Genomic DNA, 21006 nt, shown 5'->3' with positions numbered 1-21006 from the left:
ATATTTCTAGATTAGACTTTTTTCACTAGCATAATGATCTCTGGGATAATCATATGACTGTAGTCTCTCTCTCTCTCTCTCTCTCTCTCTCTCTCTCTCTCTCTCTCTCTCTCTCTCTGTGTGTGTGTGTGTGTGTGTGTGTGTGTGTGTGTGTGTGTGTATTACAAAACCTCTATCCATCTATTGATGTATACATCATATATCTTGGCTTTTACTATCTGTTGTGATACAATAAGCATATAGGTGTAGGAATCTCCTCACCATACTAATTGGATGGATTCCCAGTGGTAGGATTGCTAGATAGATCATAATTTTTTCTTCTTCTTTTTTGTTTTAGTATATTTTTGTTTGTTGGTTGGTTGTTTTGGTTTTTAGTCCAACTGTTATATAACCCTGACTGGCCTCAAACTTACTATAAACTGAAGGATGGCCTTAAACTCCTGACCCTACACATCACACTGGAGTTACATGTCCACACATGTCTTCAGGTGGCAGTTCTGTTTCTTGATTTTGAAAAACCTACCATTTTTCTTAGTGGTCATGCATTTCCAGCTTCTCTGCTGTCGTGACCTAAGCATCGCTTTCCTAAATCAGATGCATTTCTTGTGGTTTATGTTCTCATGGTTTTCTGAATCAGTTTTGTTCCATTTAAAAAAAAAAAGTCATTACATACTTATGTTTCTTCAGTGATAAGTATTTGGAGAAAACATTACAATTCTAGTGTAAAGCAGTAGCTGTAATTTACTGAACTTAGTTTACATTTCTAAGGATAGTGTTAAACAACCCCTCCATGAAGACTTCATTGAGCTTTTCCTAGGTGTCAGTTTCCTAGTGGTTTCCTCTTTGAAGGGAAGAAGCCCCACAGGCTGTCAATGTGATCCACCCTGCCCTTCCCCCATGCCACCCGTGTCTGCTGTTGTATCTGATCTAGCCGTGTGACTTAGGGCTCTGCTATTTCACGCCTAAAGAAGGCGCTTATCTTTTCATTCTTGCTGGAACTCCATTCCAGAGTATCCATGGAATCCATATTTCTTGACTTACAGACATGTGATATGTATGTTCTCTATGTTCTCCACATGTTACAGAACTTAACAGTACCGGTAGCCCTTGGGGTCTTAGTAGTACCACGGTGTGCTGATGCAGGAGGCAGACTACATCTGTTAGTTCATGATGAGTGCAGTGATCTTGACAAGTTTATGTGGGTTCAGACACTCACCTTGATTTTATAAAAGCCTAGATATGATTGGCTCAGAAATCCAGCCTCTCATCAGAAAGAGCTCTAGTGACTGAGTAGTGAACTCCGGCAGCCCAGAAACAGTTGAACAACAGTAAAAGCAGAATAGGCCAGGCAGTTGTCCTTTGGTTGTCATGACAGGCCTCTGACATTGCTGAAGGTACTCTATCTACCAAAAAGCTTACACTGTAAGCTGTTGAACCTTGCCCAGAGATGCAGCTAGCAAGTGAAGATGCCCACTGACCCTGGACTTGGTAGGACATGCCTTGAATCCCAGGCAGAAGCAAACAGTGTCTGTGAGTTCCAGCCTAGCCAAGTCTATATAGTGAGACCATTTGTTTTTTAAAGGAAAGAACAAAAGCTGTGCACTGAGCATGAACAGCTTGGCCCTGAGAGCTCCTAAACTGTGCGATCTGGGTCTGATGTCTCAGACCTGTAATGTCAGCAGCCACAGCACCTGAGAGGCAGAGACAAAGGAGCCCTTGAAGTTTGAGGCCAACCTGGGCTACATGGTGACATCACTCCGAGGCACACAGGTCCTCTTGCGTCTCATTGGCGTCAGCTCTTTGGTGGCATCAGACTATAATTTCCTGTTGCAGCAGCTTCCACCACCAGACTCATGAGTGTCTCATGATGAGCTGACCTTCATGACTGAGAGTCACATTGTTATTTCAGTTGCTGGCTGCTTTAAGTGGGCTGTGGTTTAACCATTAATGGTAAGAGCGTTTACTGGGTTTGCAGACAGAGGCACGTTGCGTTTGTCTTGGTGTTTTTGCCTAGCAGTGTTTTTCTGCATTCTAGTACTAGCCTGCATGGTAATGCGATTCCGAGGCTCTGCCTGCGGCAGCTTGTGCTCTGCCTGTTCCTTTGTTGCCTGTCCTCAGGAAAGTTACTCTCCTGGGCCAGATACCTGTCCCATCTACTGACTATGCTCTCTCCTCTGCTTTCAGAGTGGACAAGATTACAACTGACAGTGCATCAACCAAAGAAACCAATAACATCCCCAACCACAGAGTTCTCATTAGACCCGAGGTCCAAAACAATCAGAAGAATAAGGAAATAAGCAAAATTGAAGAAAAAAGGGCCTTAGAAGCTGAAAGATACGGATTTCAGAAGGACGGGCAAGATAGACCATTAACAAAAATTAACAGTGTGAAGTTGAACTCCCTGCCATCAGAATATGAAAGCGGGCCAGACTGCCCACCTCAGAATGTACACTACCGACCCATCAATGTGAATAGTTCTGACGGCAAAGCGGTGAACGTCAGCTTGGCAGATGTCCGGGGTGGGAGTCACCCAAATGCAGGGCCCCTAGCCACAGAGGCTGACCGAGTCATTCAGAGAACGAATTCAATGCAACAGCTAGAGCAGTGGATTAAAGTCCAGAAAGGACGGGGTCTTGAAGAAGAGCCCAGAGGGTAAGTACCTAGTATCATCAGCCTGCTTCCTCTGATATGGTGGGGCAGGTTGGCTTCACTTGCAGTACTGGTTTAAAGTATGCTTAGATTTCATACTTTGATTACTGTATCTTGCTCATGGTGATCAGATGTGATTTCTGTCTCTTGTTTCTGTGGATAGCCTACCTTTGGTGAAGAGCCATCCTTTCTGGCCCAGAACAAATGATAGGCAGAAGCTGGGGAAGAGACGAGGCCTCCACCCTTCTGCCTTTACCTCTCCTCCTAGAATTCAGAACTGTGATGAACCAGTGTGAATTTGTCTCTAGCCTTAATCTCTCTTCCATTAGCAGCTTCTGCATCCCCGTGGAATGAAGGATCTCTGAGGACAAGAAACCTGGAAACCAGGTGTGGTAGCACACACCTGTAACTCCGAAATTTGGGAATAGAGGCAGAGGGATCAGGAGTTCAAGTCCAGCCAGAGCTACACAGTGAAACCTTGTCTCAAAATAAAACCATGAGATCACTGTGGGACCATAGTGTGCCTAGAGTGCCTTAGGTTTGATTTCTAGCACTACAAAATAGGGAAAGGAAGAGAGGAGAGGGCCTGGCCCTGTGCCTGTGGGTCTTCATCTTCAGAGGGCAGTCCACCCTTGAGCACAGTGAATCTAAAGTGGTTAAAAGTATGAAAGTGAATACATTTCTCCATGGGAGACTGGAACAGAGGAGGTTCTAAGGAAAGTGCCAGGTGCCATGGTCCATGCCTCGCTAATCCTAACACTCCTGTGGTTGAGCCTGAAGACTGAGAGTAAGACCCTGTCCTCATTTTAATAAAAGGAGAGGGGGCCTAAGAGAACAGACATTTGAAAAATAAGAAATGGCAGAATTTGCAAAGATTATCAGGAATATATGCTGAGAAGTAGATACATTTCAAAAAACTTGTTTTGTTTTGTTTTTTTGGGACAGTTTGGTTGGCCTAGAATATGATATGTAGACCAGATTAGCCTCAAACTCACATCTGCCTCTGCCTTATAAGTGCTGCAGTAGAGTTGTGCCCCACCGCGTTCAGCGTCATGCGCACATGTGCGCGCACACACACACACACACACACACACACACACACAGATGTTTATGTGTGTGAATGTTACTAGTATGTATGTTTGTACATTGTGAACATCCTGATGCCTGCAGAGGCCAGAAGATATCTGTGTTCCCTCTGTGGTCATGAACACCCAATGCTCTTAAGCACAGAGCTGTCTCTACAGCCCCTCAAAACGCAAAGCATAAGCCAGGCGTGGTGCTGCACCCTTGAAATCTCAGCACTCTGGAGGCTGAGACCAATGGCCAGCCTAGGTTATTTCATAATTAGTAGTAGGCCAGCCAGTACATAGTGAGACCCATTTGAAAACACTAAAACAGTAAATTAAAAATTTGAAGTAAATTTTACAGCTAGGGACAGAATGCAGTGGTAGAGCACTTGCCTGGTGTGCACAAGGCATGGATTTGATCCTAACCCTCCCAAGTCAACAGATTTTACATTTCTATAAGTATTTTTTTGTTTAAATTCATAAAATTTGTTGTAATTTTTTTGGTGGGGGATGGGAGGTGGTGGTTAGCTTGAGACAGGGTTTCTCTGTGTAGCCCTGACTGTCCTGGAACTGTTTCTGTAGATGAGGCTAGATTCAAACTCAGAGATCTGTCTGCTTCTGTCCTGAGTGCTGGGATTAAAGGCATGCACCACCACTGTCTGGCTCCAAATTTTTCTTAAAACACAAGTTCTTTGAGAAAGTATGTTTTAATTTAAATGGACTTTCCAAGTTACCTTGTGTGCTTTATATTGATAGTATCGACCATGGAATAGTGTGTAGTCATTTTCATGTAGATCTCTGTGTAATGTAACTGTTACTGTGACGTGTAAGTAACAGAAGAGAGAGCATGACTCAGTTCACTGCAGAAGCTTGTGAGACGTGGGGACGTGTCCCAGCTCTGCTCAGGTACAGTGCAGGCCTGCAGCATCAGAAGCTTCAGGGGGGTGGCTCTAAAGCCTTGGTAGGTGGGCTTGTTAGCTCTCCCAAGGCTGCAAGCGCACACCCCCTGTGAGGTGCTGCTCACTGTCTGTCCCCCACATCCTGTGTGTTCCCTTGTAGGGTTTGCACAAGAGAGAGTTGTGAATAACACAAACTTTATTTGATACATTGTAGAGACTTCTGTACAACATAGTGATTGAGTTGTAGCCAGGAATTAATTTAAGTACTTGAAAATTGGGAAAACACTGTTCATTTTTGAAACAGGATCTCACCATGTGGTTCTGACTGGCTTGACCAGGAACTCCTAGATCCCCCTGTCTCTGCCTCAGTATTGCTGTACCTCTGTACCTGGCCTCCAAGACGGTGTCAAAATTGCAAGTTACATGCAGAAATACACACACACACACACACACACACACACACACACACACTGACTAGTTTGATGTAGCATTCCCATGGTGTGTGTTTGTTCGTGTCATACACTGTCTGATTGACTTTCACACGACCACAGTCCTAGGTAAGCAGTTTACGTAAGGACTGGATAAGAAATAGAGTTTAGCTCTTGGACAGCTGGCTGATATGCTGTCAGCAGGAAACCAATCAGTGCTTTTGATTAGACAGAAACCAGGAAGCAGCTCTGAGGGCAGAAGGGTTCGGAGGACTAAAGGTCACATTCAGGAAACAATTCAGACTGGAGGGTGGCCAAGTTGCTTCCTCTCTATTTAAATCTCAAATAAAACATTTCTTTCTTTAGTTTAAAAGTGTAGAGAGGGTAGCAGGCATGGGGACTTACGTTTTTCCTGTGTGGTGTCAGTGAGGGTGAGCAGCCCCTGCACGGACTTTGTCCTTTTCTTCTGTGTGCAGCCTCCCGAAGGCTGGACTGATGGCTCAGACAAGGGTTCTGTCTGCATTCTTCTCCTCAGGTTCACAGTGTTGTCGGTCCCCTGGGTACTTGAAGTGTCACATTCTTTGCAGATGGCTCATGGCCACTTTGAATCTTTGAAAAGTATCATGTACTGTTGTAAATAAACCTTCCCAAAAAACATTTGCAAACTTGTACTGGTGAAAAGCAGCATCGTAAGTCGTGAAATAACTGATTGGTTTCTTTATGAAAGGCTTTCTTTAATTACTGAGACCCTAGTAGGCAGCAGCAGTGGTTAAGGTTGGTAGGTCCCTCCCTGTGCTGAGAGGAGCAGAGCTCAGAGTGTCTGAGTAGACGAACCTTGATTGGCCCCCAGGGCAGATCATAGGCGGCAGCTGCTGAGTGGGCACCCTGTGCTTGCCTTTTACACTTTCTGCTTCACACTAAATCACACTTGACTGAATTTAAATTTCGTTAGGACAGCAATCAGTGGAATATATTGTACTTCTGAAAAGCAGGTCTCCTAAAGCTAGACCATATATGAGACCACAAAAAAAAAAAAATGAATTTACTTGTTAATAACCGTTTTTCTATTAGAAGTCCCCCAAAGTTTCAAAGAGGGCAGAACCTTTCAAACTTGTGTCCATAGCCACGCTGATGGGAACACTTCAGGTAATAGCACAGGAGGGCGTGGCAGTTAGAGCAGCACAGGAGGGCGTGGCAGTTGGAGCAGATACAGCGGCTCACATGCCAGTAATGTTTCAGAGACTGACAGTGCTGTCACTGCACATTGTGCTTTGCACTATTCGTCGTCTGGGGTATTTTAGTCTGGCCATTCATGTCCCTTCTCATGCTGATACAGTTCCATGGTGGCATTCTGTACTTCTGTACGTTCTGTACGTTGCTTAAGTTGTCTCTCAGGAAACAACCTGAGGTGGACACTCAAGTGCCAGAGTGGAGTCTTGGATGGAATCAACTTCCCCCGGCTGCCATACCTGAAGAGATGGGTGTGGGGCTGCCAGCTCTTCATTTGTGACTCTGATCTCTGTCTTTTGTCTTATCAAAGAGAGGAGGGAGGGAAGTCTAATTGGGGGGGCTGGGGTTGCAACAAGAGAGAAAGCCACAACTGATTGAACTCTGGTCTAGTCACATGACACTGTGCCTCTCTCCCCTCCTAGAGTTGGTTGCCTGATGATTGGCCATGGGGGTGGGGGCACTGACGACATTGCAAGAGCCTGAAAGAGGAGGCAGAATGATGGAGAAGATGTTTACTATTCAGGAAAGATGACTGAAGGGATCAGACTGTTTGAATACTAATGAGTAATGACCTTAGGCTCTAGACAGCTTGGTGATAAGCTCTCTCGTAGTCTAGAAAGCACTGTGGCTAGAGGACTCCTGACGGTGGGGACACAAGGCACCCACAGCCTTTTGAGCTCACTGCTTCCTAAGCTCTCTGTCTTCCTTATGCTTACTTCTGTTTTTAATTTTCATTTTGGGTATGAATATCATGGGTGTTGGGCATGGGGTTGGGGGTGCCCAAGAGGCCGAAAGCTGAGGTGGATGTGAGTCACCTCATGTGGATACTGGAAGAGCAGCAAGCATTCAGCTGCTGAGTCATCTCTCCAGCCCCTGATGGCGTTAGTGTCAGTTAATTCATAATAGAGAAATAATTTCATGCACAGCATACATGTGTTTAGCAGATTTTTTAAAAGAAGGAATTTTTTTTCATTTATATATAAATGTCTGGAAATTGTTACAAGTAGGCATTTTCATTCACAAACTCTTATGATGCCAGACATTAAAAGAATATGGATATGATAACCTGGGTAGCCTGGAGCTTACTATGCAGACCGCACTGGCCTTGAACTCAGAGATCCAACTGGCTGTATCCCCCCCACCCCCCAAGTCCTAGGGTTGCAAGTGTGCGTGCCCTCCTTCCTAGTTCTTCCTTCTCTGCCTTTCCCTCTGCATTGCAGTATTTTCCATAATCACAAAGAGAAGGTATATTCCTCCAAAAGAGAACTCTTCGCACTGAATAACAAGAACAGAATTTCACATGCCAGCAGGAACTAACTAACTGTAGGGATGTGCCTCATAGCCAAGCATGCACCCAGTCGCTACACACGGTCCCAGGAAGATCCGTTAAAGGACTCTGGGGGCTTTGTTGTTGTTGTTGAAAGGTCCTATCCAACCCAAGCTCCCTTAAACCTGCCACATGCCTCCAGAGTGCACAGGTAAGCCATCACAGCTGCTGGAACAGTATTGATGCATTGCTGCCAGTCACAAGTCTGTGTCAGAGATCTCTGCAAGAGCCAGAGATGGCTCAGCAGTTAAAAGTACTTGCTACTTCTCGGAGACCCAGGTTCAATTCCCAGCACCCATGTTGGGTGGCTCACAACTGTGTGTAACTGCAGGGGCAGTGGATTTGACTCTTCTGGCCTCCTTGTATGTGCTCCCACGCACACATAGCATTCACTCACACAGACGAACACACACACACACACACACACATATAAAATAAAAAGAAATCTTTGGCTTCTTATTTATCAGCCAAAAAATTAGATTATTAAGGATAGTAAAATAAGGGCTGGAGAAGTAGTTGCCTCAGCAATTAAGAGCACTGGACCTACATTCTGTTCCCAGTACCCACTTAGTGGCTCACAGCCATCTGTAACTCTAGTTCCAGAGGATCCAGTGCCCTCTTCTGAACTCTGCCTGCACTAGGCATGAAAATGGTGCACAAAAAAATGCAGGCTAACCCACTGATATGCATAAAATCAGTATAAACACATAAAATATCTTTAGGAGTTTAGTAAACTCCTGCAGGTCAGTTTCCCCCCAGTTCTTGTAGTGATCAGCAGCTGCAGACGCCTCACACAGTACAAGGCAGGGGAAGCAGGAAAGGCCAAGAGTGCCTGTCGTGAAAGTTCAGTCCTTAGAGCCCTGGAGGCAGGCGTGCGTGCGTGCTTGCGTGCGTGAGTGAGTGGAAGCCACTGGTGAACCTACCTTTCCCATAGCCCTTGGAGTTTTTGGGTTACAGTAACTTTGTCTTGGGATACAAATGTATGCACCACAGAATGATAGGGCTATGATGAACACTTGAAATTTAATCTTAACCTTTTTTGCTTGGTTGTTTTTTTAAGGCAGGGCCTTACTATCTAACTAGTTGCACAATTAAAGATGAAGGCTTAAGATTAGTTCTTGAATAGTTTCTTTTTAAATTTTATTTGTTAATATCTTGGGAGGTGGGTTTTTTGTTTTTGTTTGTTTGTTTGTTTCAGGGAGGGGAGAGTGGGTTGGTTGTTGGAGGGTTTTTGTTTGCTTTTTAAGACAGGGAGTGTCTCACTGCAGACCAGGTTGGCCTCAGACTTAGAGATCCACCTACCTGTGCTTAAGAAGTCCCGGAGTTAAAGAGCTAATATCCTTACTGCCTGTCACTCGGAATGGGCAAATGCTCCTTCCGTAAACCAGAGAGTTCCTAGAATTACTGTAGATTCTATCCATAGCCTGCTTACCTAGAATTACTGTAGATTCTATCTATAGCCTGCTTACCTAGAATTACTGTAGATTCTATCTATAGCCTGCTTACCTAGAATTACTGTAGATTCTATTCATAGCGTGCATTCCCAGATGGAATTCCACCTAAAAAGCTTGAGCTTTTTAATGATTTATACTTCATATAACATTTTGGCTAACTAGTCCTTCCTTCCTTTTCCTCTTTCGATGTGTTACGTATCGGGGGTTCAAACCCAGGGCTTTGCACGTGCCGAGCAACTCCACATGCCAAAAAACTATGTCCTTTAAAAAGATAAAACTATCTCTTTCCATTTTGCTACAACTTTCATTTTTACAACGTCTCTTTAATCTTAGAGTAATTTCTTATCAAACATTGCCAAGAAATATGCCAAGCCACCGAGCCCAGATCCTGGCCCGCTACCCTGAAGGTTACCGGACACTCCCGAGAAACAGCAAGACCAGACCTGAGAGTATCTGCAGTGTAACCCCTTCTGGTCATGAGAAGACAGGGCCTGGAGCAGAAGAGAAGCGGCGATCCATGAGAGATGACACCATGTGGCAGCTGTATGAGTGGCAGCAGCGCCAGTTTTACCACAAGCAGAGCACCCTCCCTCGGCACGGCTGCCTGAGCAGTCCCAAAGCCATGGTGCAGGTGTCTGACCAGACGATGCACTCCATCCCCACGTCACCTTCCCACGGGTCAGCAGCTGCTTACCAGGGCTTCTCCCCTCAGCGGACGTACAGGTCAGAAGTGACCTCGCCCATCCAGAGAGGAGATGTGACGATAGACCGCAGGCACAGGCCTCATCACCCTAAGGTAAAATGCTGTTTGTGTGAACTCATTACTCAATGATGTTGATGATGATGATGTTAAATTAAGTTAGAGGCAAGAGAACAAGGCTGATCTCTTAAAAATTCATCTTAAAAAATTAAAACTCTCACCCTGGCTCGAAAAAAAAAATTAAAACTGTTAGAATCCCATAATGGAGTCTAAGCTCTCAATACTTCTGGATTATGAGAGCAATTCGTTCATTTGTTTGTTTGTTTGTGATCTAAGCCTCATATATCCAGGCAAGTGTTTACATTTGAAGTATGTCTTACATGCGTTTGAGGCAGGATCTCTGTAAGTTGTCCAAGCTGGCTTCAAACTCTAAATGGTCCTTTCTCAGCCTTAGATTATAAGTTTGGTCCGTGTTTTAGCTATTTTCTATTGCTATGACAAAACACAGTGACCAAGGCAGCTTTTTGAAGGAAGGGTTAATTTTGGGCTTACAGACAAGGATCATTATTCAGACTTACCAATTAGTAGACCTCTGCCAAAGGGACATGGAACCTATCACTTCAAAGAGAAAAAATTTGACAGTGTTTGTCACCACTGATGGTATCTGAATTTTCAAGCTAAACAATCTTGGAAACTACGTTTGCAGACTGAATTTGATGGCTTTTCAGGACTGAAGGATTGATGTGATATTAACAAACGTGATCTTTCAGTGTTTTGTACTGAAACATCTTAACTTGGAGAACATCACATGACTTGCTGAGTCAGTACTTTGCAGATGACCTCTTTCATTACCAGATTGCATACAGCCACCAGGTTAAAGTGTGGTAGACTAGAGGACGTTAGCTCCCAGGAAGCTCTAAGGAAATGCCACTCTATTTTGAGCTTAGCTACAGATGGGAGATGACTATCTCCACCACCCAGATGAGCTACTCACTGTCCCCACCCTCACCAACTCCCAGATGCCAGGTGGGTTTGGTAATACGCTCTCACTAAAGACCTGCCATGACAGACTGAACATAAAAGCAGGCATGAAAAAACAGCCAAATAGTAAACTCCGTGAAACTTTCAACCTGTGACACTCCCTTCACTAAATCTTCTCTAAAGACTCTGAAGCCAGACCAGTGAGATGGTTCAGTAGGTAAGGATGTAGCTGTGTCAGCCTAGTGACCTGAGGTCAATCTCCAGAGCCCACCGAAAGTAGAGGGAGGACAGAACTAGTGCCACAGAGTCATCCTCTGACCTCCACATATGTGCTATGCACACACACACCTTCTACATACATGGTAATAAGAAATATAAAACATGTTTATATGGGCCCAGGTATAACGGATCATGCCTGTGATTCTAGCACTTGGGTATTGGAAACCATTAGATTAGGAGCTAAGTGTGAGGCCAGCCTGAGCTACATGAGGTCTTCTCTCAGAACCACAAAAGAGTGTGCACACACACACTCACACACACGTGTCCTGAGAACAAGGAGTTTGCATGCTGTTGACCAGTCTTTATAGAATTAGCATCTATATTTTAGTCAAGTAAATAATGTTAATATTTCTCTCATAAAAACTAATGACAATTTTAATTAGTATTCCATCATGTAAATTTAAGATTATTCATCAATAACAATGATACCACCACCTCCAAAAACCAAAGCTCACCACTGAATTCTCTTCTCTTTCCACCCCCCAGCATGTCTATGTAGCTGACAGAAGGTCAATGCCAGCTGGCTTAACTTTACAGGCTGTTAGTCCCCAGAGCCTCCAAGGCAGAACGGTGAGTGTGATAAGTTTACTTATCATATGCTTGCTTTATTTGCTGCCCAGAAAGACATGAAGCTGACATAGTTTTTAAGTGTGAATTTTCAGAGACATCATCTACAGAAGAAAACAATATTGCTTTGTAACAAAGATTCAACATGAGAAGAACGTAGACTTCTGTAACCATGCCAGTGTTTCTGTGGCTGCCTTCCCCTGAGTGTCAAACAAAGGAGCACATTTCACGTTTAGCTCTGGGTTTTTGATTTGTTATCCCCCTTTTCTTCAAAATGAAAACCATGCACAGTGGAACACAGGGATGGATGGCTAGGAGTTAGGCCAACCATGGCACATATGACCACATGGCATACGTGGCCACATGGCATACGTGGCCACAGAGTTTTGGTTTTGCTTAAGAACCCAAGCTCAGTAGGGAGGGCCTGCGTAAGATGCACAAGGTGTATTCCAGCTTGGCGGGCCCTGTCCCTGCAGGTCTCCACCTGTGGGTTGTGACTCCTTCGAGGGGTCACTGCAGCTAGCCTGTATATCAGATGTTTACACTACTATTCATAACAGCAAAGTTACAGTTGTGAAGTAGCAATGAAAATAATTTTATAGCTGGGGGTCACCACAGCATGAGGAACTGTTAAAGGGTTGGAGCACTAGGAAGGCTGAGAGCCACCACCTTACAGGAGCACCCAGCACAGACACAGGAGTGCACTCCAGCAGCAGCTGGGACCACACAAGACCTTCTGAATGCAACACTTTGCCTGTCTGTGGCTTTTGTTTTATTCTGAAACTGAGTGTTGATGTATAGCACAGGCCAGCCTGGAGCTTAGTCTTCCTTCTTGTTTGGTCTCCTCATGGTGGGGTTACATGAGCACACTGCCATGCTTGGCTTCTCTGTGAAATTTAACATATATTAGCTGCTTTAGAGTCAAAAATACATTGATTTGTGTATTTACCCAAAGAAAGACTGTAGTGGGGGCTGGCGAGATGGCTCAGTGGTTAGGAGCACCGACTGCTCTTCCTAAGGTCCAGGGTTCAAATCCCAGCAACCACATGGTGGCTCACAACCATCCGTAACGAAATCTGATGCCCTCTTCTGGAGTGTCTGAAGACAGCTACAGTGTACTTACATATAATAAATAAATAAATCTTTTTTTTTTTTTTTTTTTTTTTTTTAAAGATTTATTTATTTATTATATGTAAGTACACTGTAGCTGTCTTCAGACACTCCAGAAGAGGGCGCCAGATCTCGTTACGGATGGTTGTGAGCCACCATGTGGTTGCTGGGATTTGAACTCTGGACCTTCGGAAGAGCAGTCGGTGCTCTTACCCACTGAGCCATCTCGCCAGCCCAATAAATAAATCTTAAAAAAAAAAAATGAAAGACTGTAGTGTAGTCAGCCGGCCATGGCGGCTTGTCTCTAATCCTGTTGATCCAGAGCCTGAAGCTAGAAGACTGAGATACAGGGTGGAAGGGATACACCACAGCAAGTATCCTTACTATTTTCATTTAGTTGTCAATATTATCTATACTTAGAAATATTTTTAATATCAGTTCTTCAAATCAAAGAAAAATAGATGACTTTGCTTTGGCTTAGGTTTTTTTTGGGGGGTTGGTTTTTTAATTTGTTTTTTATTGTTATTGTTGTTTTGTTTTGTTTGCTTTTGGCAAGCTCTCGATCTAACAGTCTTCCTGCCCCAGCCTCTGGAGTACTCAGATTACAGGTGCATGGACACTGCTGGAATCCTTTCTCGGTGACCTCACTCCATTGTCAGTAGATAGTCCTATTTGTTTGAGGATGTTATTTCACACCTATAGGACTGTTCATTATTATTTAAAATTCTCTTCTACAGTAATCAGAACAAATTCATCTGTATTTCTTAAAACATATTTCATCTTACATGTTTAGATAAAAGGAATTTGTTCCTCATTTAAAGTGATCTCGGTTTCTCAAAGATGGTGAATATATTTTATTAAACACCAAGAGCCATTAATTACTAGGTTGTTAAAAACCAAGAACTATCAGGCAGTAGATTGTCAGTGTGACAGAAGCAGGCAGCACTCAGACTGGCTGCTAGCTGTCCATTTTCTCTTCCGTTTTGCTCCCCCTAGTGGCGATTCAGAATCAAACATATTTACCATCGCACCGGTCTTTTGATGCCAATGATGCCTCTTGATTGGACCTCAACATGTGAATAAACAGCTAACTTAGAGCCTCTGTTCTTTTGAAAATTCCCCCATTATTTTAGTCCATACACAAACTTCTTTGGATTTTCTGTCAGAAATCAGCCTAAGGTTCAGAATATCCTATTCTACCAAAAAGAAAGAAGAGAGTGTGGCAGTCCTTATCTACCCACATCTCTAGCAAGGCCTCAAGAGCTGGACAAGGTGATCAGGAGATAAAGCCTGTCCCAAAGTCCTATAGTCAAGAGGTGGCTTGAGAGCAAAAGCTGGCCTTTTGGATTTTGTTTGGGTTTTGGGGGTTTTTGGGGGGGGAGTGGGGGTCACTCACTGTAGCTTGACATCACATGTACTAAACACTGCTAATTATAAAAGCCTGCTGCCTTCTCTTTGTGCTCACCTTCATCGAGAGCCAATAGGAGGTGTAGCTTCCTTCTGTGATGCTGTGCCTGTCTGGAGGCAACAGTGAAAATGCCATGGGCCTCTAAAAGAATGTTATGGTATAGGAAATGGAGAGCCACCACAGCGGATGAGCAGAGAGCCAGCATAAAACTGCATAGAAACAGAGCTCAGCAGGGCCCAGGCCCGGGTGACAGGGTTCTGCGGTGCCTAGGCCTGTGACATTTGGGAGCAGAGTCCCTTTCCCTGCCCCTTAAAGTTTGTAAATGAAGCTCAGAGAAATAGCTGTCCATCTGCTGCTTAGGACCCCACAGATATTGAGGAATCCCCCACTGTTGGAAAGCTTTCCTCCCCAGGATATGTAGTACCACTGGGGAATCAGTCTCCAGTGTTTCCAGAGATCACTGTTGTGCAGGAGTCGAGCAACACTAACAGCAATATTTGTTTTCCTTTCTTTTCCCTTAAAAAAAAAATGACATCTTAATCATTTTAAAAAAAATTGCTGTGGAAACTCTATTGGTAGGTCCTTACAAAATACCAGTGACCTTAAGTGCCGATTCTTGGAATTCAGAAATAATACCCAAGTTTTTCATTTCTGAAATGTAATTCTTTTGATTTACTTGTTCTTTGAAATGGTGTTGGATGGGCCAATAGTGTTCTGTTGCCAGAAGAGCCTTGAGTATAATTTTAATACTCTGATGACATCTTTAATGAGCAACTTAACAGTTCTCCGTGCTAAACGTTATGGTGGTTTTGTGCCTTTTATTCTTGACAATGAAATACTCTCGTGCGTGCTGAATGTCCTGCTGCTGTTCTGTGAAGTAACACTGTTCCTTCTGTCTCTCTAGATGTCTATGCATTTATGTAGGACCTATCATCATAGTGCCTAGGCTCTATGATGCCAACCGTAAGAGGAAACTTGCCAAGAAATCTTGGTTTAATGTTTGTCACTTAAGACAACAATTAATCTGTTTTCCACTGTTTGGATTCTTAAATTGTACTCGTTCAGCCAGAGGAGCTTACGCTGCTGCTGATAAAGCTGAGACGGCAGCAGGCGGAGCTGAGCAGTGTCCGGGAGCACACCTTAGCACAGCTCATGCAGCTGAAACTTGAGGCCCACAGCCCAAAGGTCAGCTCTGCAGACGGGGATGTCTGCCGCCATCAGTCATCAGTGCATTCTGTGTCCTTGGTGTTGCGCATGAGCCTGTACCATCGCTGCAGGAGCATTCACTGTAGGAGCATTGCAGTCTCCTATTGACCCTTTGAGAGTTCAGCTTACTTACCTGGAGGGATAAGTTAGAAAATACAATGAGTGTACACTTCTTAGCCTTCAACTCAACTGTTTGGGTCTCAAGATAGCTCTGCTGCTCAGTAAATAAATCCTTGAACTTCTACATCTGAAAAAATAGGTACTAAAAGCTTAGGTTTTCAAATAAAGCAGTAAGTTGAAAATTCATTATAAGCCTTTTTTTCTTATGACAAGAAAATGAAGACATAAAAATACTTCTTGCCTGCACACCTGTGATCCCAGCACTCAGGGTTGAGTACAGGAGGATCAGGGAGTTGGAGGCTAGTCTGAAATCTCTCAAAGGGTTAATAGCCTCTGTGTCTATGAGAAGGGAGGGCTGTAGCACAGAGGAGGACTGGCATGTAAATCTTCTATCTGCTAAAGCCATTGCAAGCGTTTTCTCCTGAATAGCTCGGTGTCTGTGATTTTACATACTAAGTATGTTGTCTGTGCCCTGGCAGAACATGTGTGTGGGGGGGGGGGGGGGAGGTGCTATGGGACTGCGCTGTGACAAGTACCTGTCCTTCCTGTTACCACCTGACCTTTTGACAATTTGCTCTCTGTCCCTCCTTCCTTGACTGCTGGCTGCTAGAATGAGATCCTTTCACATCATCTCCAAAGGAACACCATATATTTGGATCATCAGGTGGGGTTTGTAGAATTTCCTTATTATGATACCAGTTAAAACTTACCATTTATAGTAAAATTTTCCTGGCTTCTTAGATACTTCAGTCACTTTAATTAATTACATAATTTCTTTAAGTGACAATAAAGAGCCCTGACCAAAAGGCCTCTGTGAGGGTCAATGGGGTGGGTATGAGCACTGGGGCACCTGAATCCTGTTTCTTTCTAAGGACAGGGTGGAATGTGCTGCGGGCCACTTTCAGGTGCCTGGGTGCTGTCTCCTCCCAGGGTGTGGTCCTTGCCAAGTATGCAGGGTCTGTGTCACTACCCTGTGATTCTCCCCCTTACCTCATGGTGGGTGGCCAAGGGGGGACCTCTAGTGAAAGACGTGGCGGCTGTGCCTGTTACTGTGGGGCATAAACTGAGACCCCGTGTCCGAAAGGCAAACACACCTCAAGAAGAGAAAGCATCAACAAACAAGGACTGTTCAGGGTTAGGGGTTAGACACGGTTAATATTTAATGGGCCTTGGTATCTTATCAGACATAATTTCTGCTAACAAATTAATTCTTTAATAAAGATCAAGCTAAGCTTTATTTTGACTTGTCTTGAAATGCATAGATTTGAATGTTTTATCAAATATAGTTCCTACAAGAAACGTTATAAAACAGATGCTTACATCTTTGAAAGAAAATGGTAATTGCAGCTTTATAAATGATTTCTATTTAAAGAGAGATTTTATGCCAGAATGACCCTTTGTGGACATGTTCGGTCACCCTAATTTTATAGAAGCACGCTTTTTCGTAGTGTGTAATGTACATACTTCCCATGAGTTTTTGCCATGATTTTGCCTATTGGAATGCTTCAGAAATCAGCATTTAGTTATCCAAGTTCAGATCTTTACTGCAGAGACTTGTCTCTCAAATGAACTTTAAAGCAGTATAATAAAGATAACCTCATATTCTAAAGAGCTCCCAGGGTCTATAAGGAATAAAGTGTCTTTAAATTTCCTTTACACTGTAAATCAGAGTACCTGGCATAACCGCACACACCCATGCTCCCAGCAGTCCTGAGGAAGATCAAAACTTCAAGACTAACCTGAGTTACAGAACAAGACCCTGTCTCAAAAACACGTCCCTGACTAGCAAATGAGCAAGCAAGCCATGGAACATTCTGAAAGCCTGTGGGAAAACACAAACTTTATAAGCTTAAAAAAAAAGTAGTGTAAGCGTGACTCTGAAGTTACCTAGCATCTTTGGAATATGCCTAGTGGTTTGCTGTGACTCTTAGTAATCTCAGTAAAGACTGGCACAGTTATGGGGAAGAACTTAGGGGGCTCCCAGTCAGATAAATATGGCGTCGCAGCCACCACTGTCCTTTCTCGGCTTCCTAGAACAGCACAGGTCCACCTTGGGCTTGTCTACCCTCACAGGTCTCTAGACCTGCTGCTATGCCTCACTAGTGCCCGTTCTAATACAGTGAAATGAATGCTGGTCATTTATGGACTCTGTCAACAGAGTTTTCAAGTAATTTGCCTTGTTCTCAGATTTCAAAAATTACATTATTTCTATCTTAAAATTTTATGATAATGGGAATAATTACAGAAATGATGTTGTGGTTGATACTTTGCATTTAAATATTCTACTTCTGATAGCATTTGGCCCTCTTAACAATTAGAATGTAAAAGTTTGACGAACAGAAGTGATCTGTAGGGCTGGTGAGATGGCTCAGTGGGTAAGAGCACCCGACTGCTCTTCCGAAGGTCCAGAGTTCAAATCCCAGCAACCACATGGTGGCTCACAACCATCCGTAACGAGATCTGACTCCCTTTTCTGGAGTGTCTGAAGACAGCTACAGTGTACTTACATATAATAAATAAATAAATCTAAAAAAAAAAAAAAAAAAAAAAAAAAGAAGTGATCTGTATGTGAGTGCATAGAGCCTTGTAATCCCCTTGGAGCTGGGCAGCTGGCTCCTGGGTAAAGTGCTTGCTGTGAGAGGATGCAGGCTCCCCAGGGCCCACACAGGAGCCCAGCAGCTTGGCACACACCCATCCAGAGCTGTCTGGTCAGCCAGCCTAGCAAAACCAGCAGGCCTCAGGTCCCACTGGATCTCCAAACGGAAAGACAGAAGCCATGGTGCTCCTGAGAGAGAACACACTTGGCCCCTGACTGGCTATGCATACACCACCCACAAAAGGTTTTCTAAAGAGACTTTTGGTATAGCACTGGAAATGTAAAAATGTAAATGAGCTAAATACCAAATAAAAAATGGAAAAAAAAAAAAGAAAGCTAAGGCAGATGAATTGGCACATAGTAGGTCCCCCAAATGAACAAAAATAAACATATATAACACAAAAAAAGAAAAGAAAAAGAAAATAGAAGGGTGTTAACTTCTCTCATAATACAAAATAGTATTAATAAAATAAGGGAAACTAACCCATTTTAAAAATGAGTTGAGGGCTGGTGAGATGGCTCAGTGGGTAAGAGCACCCGACTGCTCTTCCAAAGGTCCGGAGTTCAAATCCCAGCAACCACATGGTGGCTCACAACCATCCGTAACGAGATCTGACTCCCTCTTCTGGAGTGTCTGAAGACAGCTACAATTACTTACATATAATAAATAAATAAATCTAAAAAAAAAAAAAATGCATGTTCACCTAAGAGTATGGATGTAATTGTACGTGGCTATTAAAAAAAAAATGAGTTGAAATAGAAATATAAAAATGCTCTCAATAAAAACCTCTGACAGTAAAAAAAAAAGAAAAAAAGAAAACTCTCCTGACTACACTTACAGTTTGTTCGTAGCAATGTATTGAAATTAAATTTTTTGAACTGCAACTGTACATTGTATCTAACTATCGCTGTACTGTGCAGTACATAAAAATAATTACGATAAATTTAGTTTAGTGGAACTTCTCATTCAGCTCAAACCGTTCCAAGCTGTCTCTCTTGTTCCTGCCAGTAACCTGTCTGAGATGACCAGGTCTGCTGTTTTTGCAGGCATTATTAGGAGTCCAGGATTTATAGATTGACTCATCAGTTTTATAGAACCATACATTAGAGCAGATCAGAGGAAGATGCTCTGGGTAAATTTCAAAGTCAAAGGCATGTGTGTGCTGGCTTCTCTTCCTCTCTGCTCCTCCTCGGCCTCCCCACTCACAAACATTAAATAAAAGCAGGCGATGCAGCCTTCCTCTGGCCTTCTGTAGGTGCCACAGTCACCCACAGGAAAAACTTCCTTTGTGTAGATTCTGTTCATTTCTAACATCAGTCATGGAAACTAGAATCAGAAGATGCCCTGAGTGCTAGCCCTTTTCTGCTGCCACTGGCATGCCACAGCAGGTGAAGCAAGCAGGGGCTGGTGCGTCACACACTTGGCTGAAGACTGACTTCTGCTCCTCATAGCCTGAGCACGAGAGCATGGTTTCTCGATGCCACCTCTCATGACAAGTGATTACTGAAGTGACTTTTAAAACCAGTGCAAGCTTTCAGTCCCAGCACTTGGGAGGCTTGAAGTGTCAGGGTCTTGGAAGATACATATAATGAGTTGCAGGCCTGCTGGACTACAGACTTAGACTCTGTCTCACAAAAGCAAAACATAAATAAGAGTAGCTGTACACTTCTGTAGGAGGATCTCTGCTTTATTCTGTACTACACTGTCATAGATTATGCTTAAATAGCTAGTCCACTACTTGAAGTCTGTATTTTTGATGATATCTTGTTTATTCTTTTGAGAATTCCATATGTGTTTATATTGTATTTTAATCATGTCCACTCCCCCAGGTTCCCTACAACACTCCTCCCTCCCAGTTTCATGCCCCCTTTCCCATAATGCATTGGGCCCCATCAGTGCTGCCCGTTCATCTTGTTTGTTTCTTTCCCCATTTCCTTTGTGACATCCCTGTTAGTGATGAAGAGCAAGGAAGAGGGTCAGTGAACTCAGCAGTGACCTCAGCGATGCACCAGCCTCTATCTGCTGAGTTATGGGATTTAGAGGCATGCCCAAATTAGTCTTAGGGACTAGAAAGTTGATATCTTCTTGGACCTTGCTGCAAAGAATAAATAATCTTGTACCAATCTTTTTCACTCCTTTAGTCTCATATAGCCAAGCAGACTTTGATTCTCCCACAATCTGTTTTTTTTTTTGTTGTTTTATAGGGGGGTTCTGTGTGTGTGTGTGTGTGTGTGTGTGTGTGTGTGTGTGTGTGTGTGTGACTGTCTGTCTGTCTGTCTGTCTTCCCTCTCTCGCTCCCTCCTCTAGCACCTCTCTCCCTTTTTTCTGCTCTCTTTCTCCCTTGGTCTCTCCAGAGCCCATGACAGACCAAAGTATGGATATTATATAGGGTAAAAAGTCTAAGCTCACTTCTGGGTTTTGAAAACCCACCAGTCCACACCTCTCCGTCCCTCCCTCTCTCCCCGCCCCCGTCCCTTATCTCTCCCCCCAACACCCCCACCCCACCACCACCCCTGTATAAAGTCTGCTTCCTGCTCAGTTCCCTGCTGCTTTTCGCCCAGAGGCAACCATCCTCAATAAATGTCCTGTGTGAGGTTTGTGCAGTCTGACCTTGTAGCATTTCTTGGCTCCCTATTGCCAGGATACCATTCCTTCCAGAGCTGATCCTGGGGAAACAGCCCTTAGAGTTGTACCATTTCTGTTGGAGAAACTTCATAGTAACAGTAAAGATACCACTGAAGTCCAACTTGATGAGTCAATGTGTTTTAGTGTTACAGGAATATGGGTGAGGGGCTACTTCCGGGAGCCAAAGTGTCTCAAAGACAGCGGCATCACCCCAGCTTGAGGGACATCTCACAAAATCTTGGAACCTGGAGCTTACTACAAAGCCTACAGGCAGCTCAACAGGTTGAGTGTCCTTTCCACATGCCACTGGTCTAAACCTCTTCGGGGCAGCTCAGCTTGTTTCTGTTGCATCCAAGCAG

The 21006-nt window shown here is 43.8% G+C and overlaps 1 protein-coding gene across 21 annotated transcripts in view; it reads left to right on the top strand.

The window, feature by feature from the left end:
* Plekha5 (pleckstrin homology domain containing A5) overlaps window positions 1–21006 on the top strand; it is a 175746-nt gene that overhangs the window by 118999 nt on the left and 35741 nt on the right. For 15 of the 21 annotated variants that reach the window (XM_085839807.1, XM_029478785.2, XM_085839806.1 and 12 more), the window contains 5 exons: window positions 2185–2652; window positions 9388–9850; window positions 11501–11584; window positions 15165–15284; window positions 16036–16089. In XM_085839807.1, coding sequence (XP_085695933.1) covers window positions 2185–2652; window positions 9388–9850; window positions 11501–11584; window positions 15165–15284; window positions 16036–16089 — 1189 coding nt within the window. The remainder of the gene's footprint in view (window positions 1–2184; window positions 2653–9387; window positions 9851–11500; window positions 11585–15164; window positions 15285–16035; window positions 16090–21006) is intronic. The other 6 variants (XM_085839813.1, XM_085839815.1, XM_085839816.1 and 3 more) reach the window with 1 other exon arrangement.

The sequence above is a fragment of the Mus caroli genome, unplaced genomic scaffold, assembly GCF_978045245.1.
Source record: "Mus caroli unplaced genomic scaffold, Mus_caroli_1 scaffold_7, whole genome shotgun sequence".
In the NCBI taxonomy this organism is placed as follows: domain Eukaryota; kingdom Metazoa; phylum Chordata; class Mammalia; order Rodentia; family Muridae; genus Mus; species Mus caroli.
The sequence above is the reverse complement of the archived record's forward strand: the minus strand, read 5'-3'. Positions and strand labels throughout refer to the sequence as shown.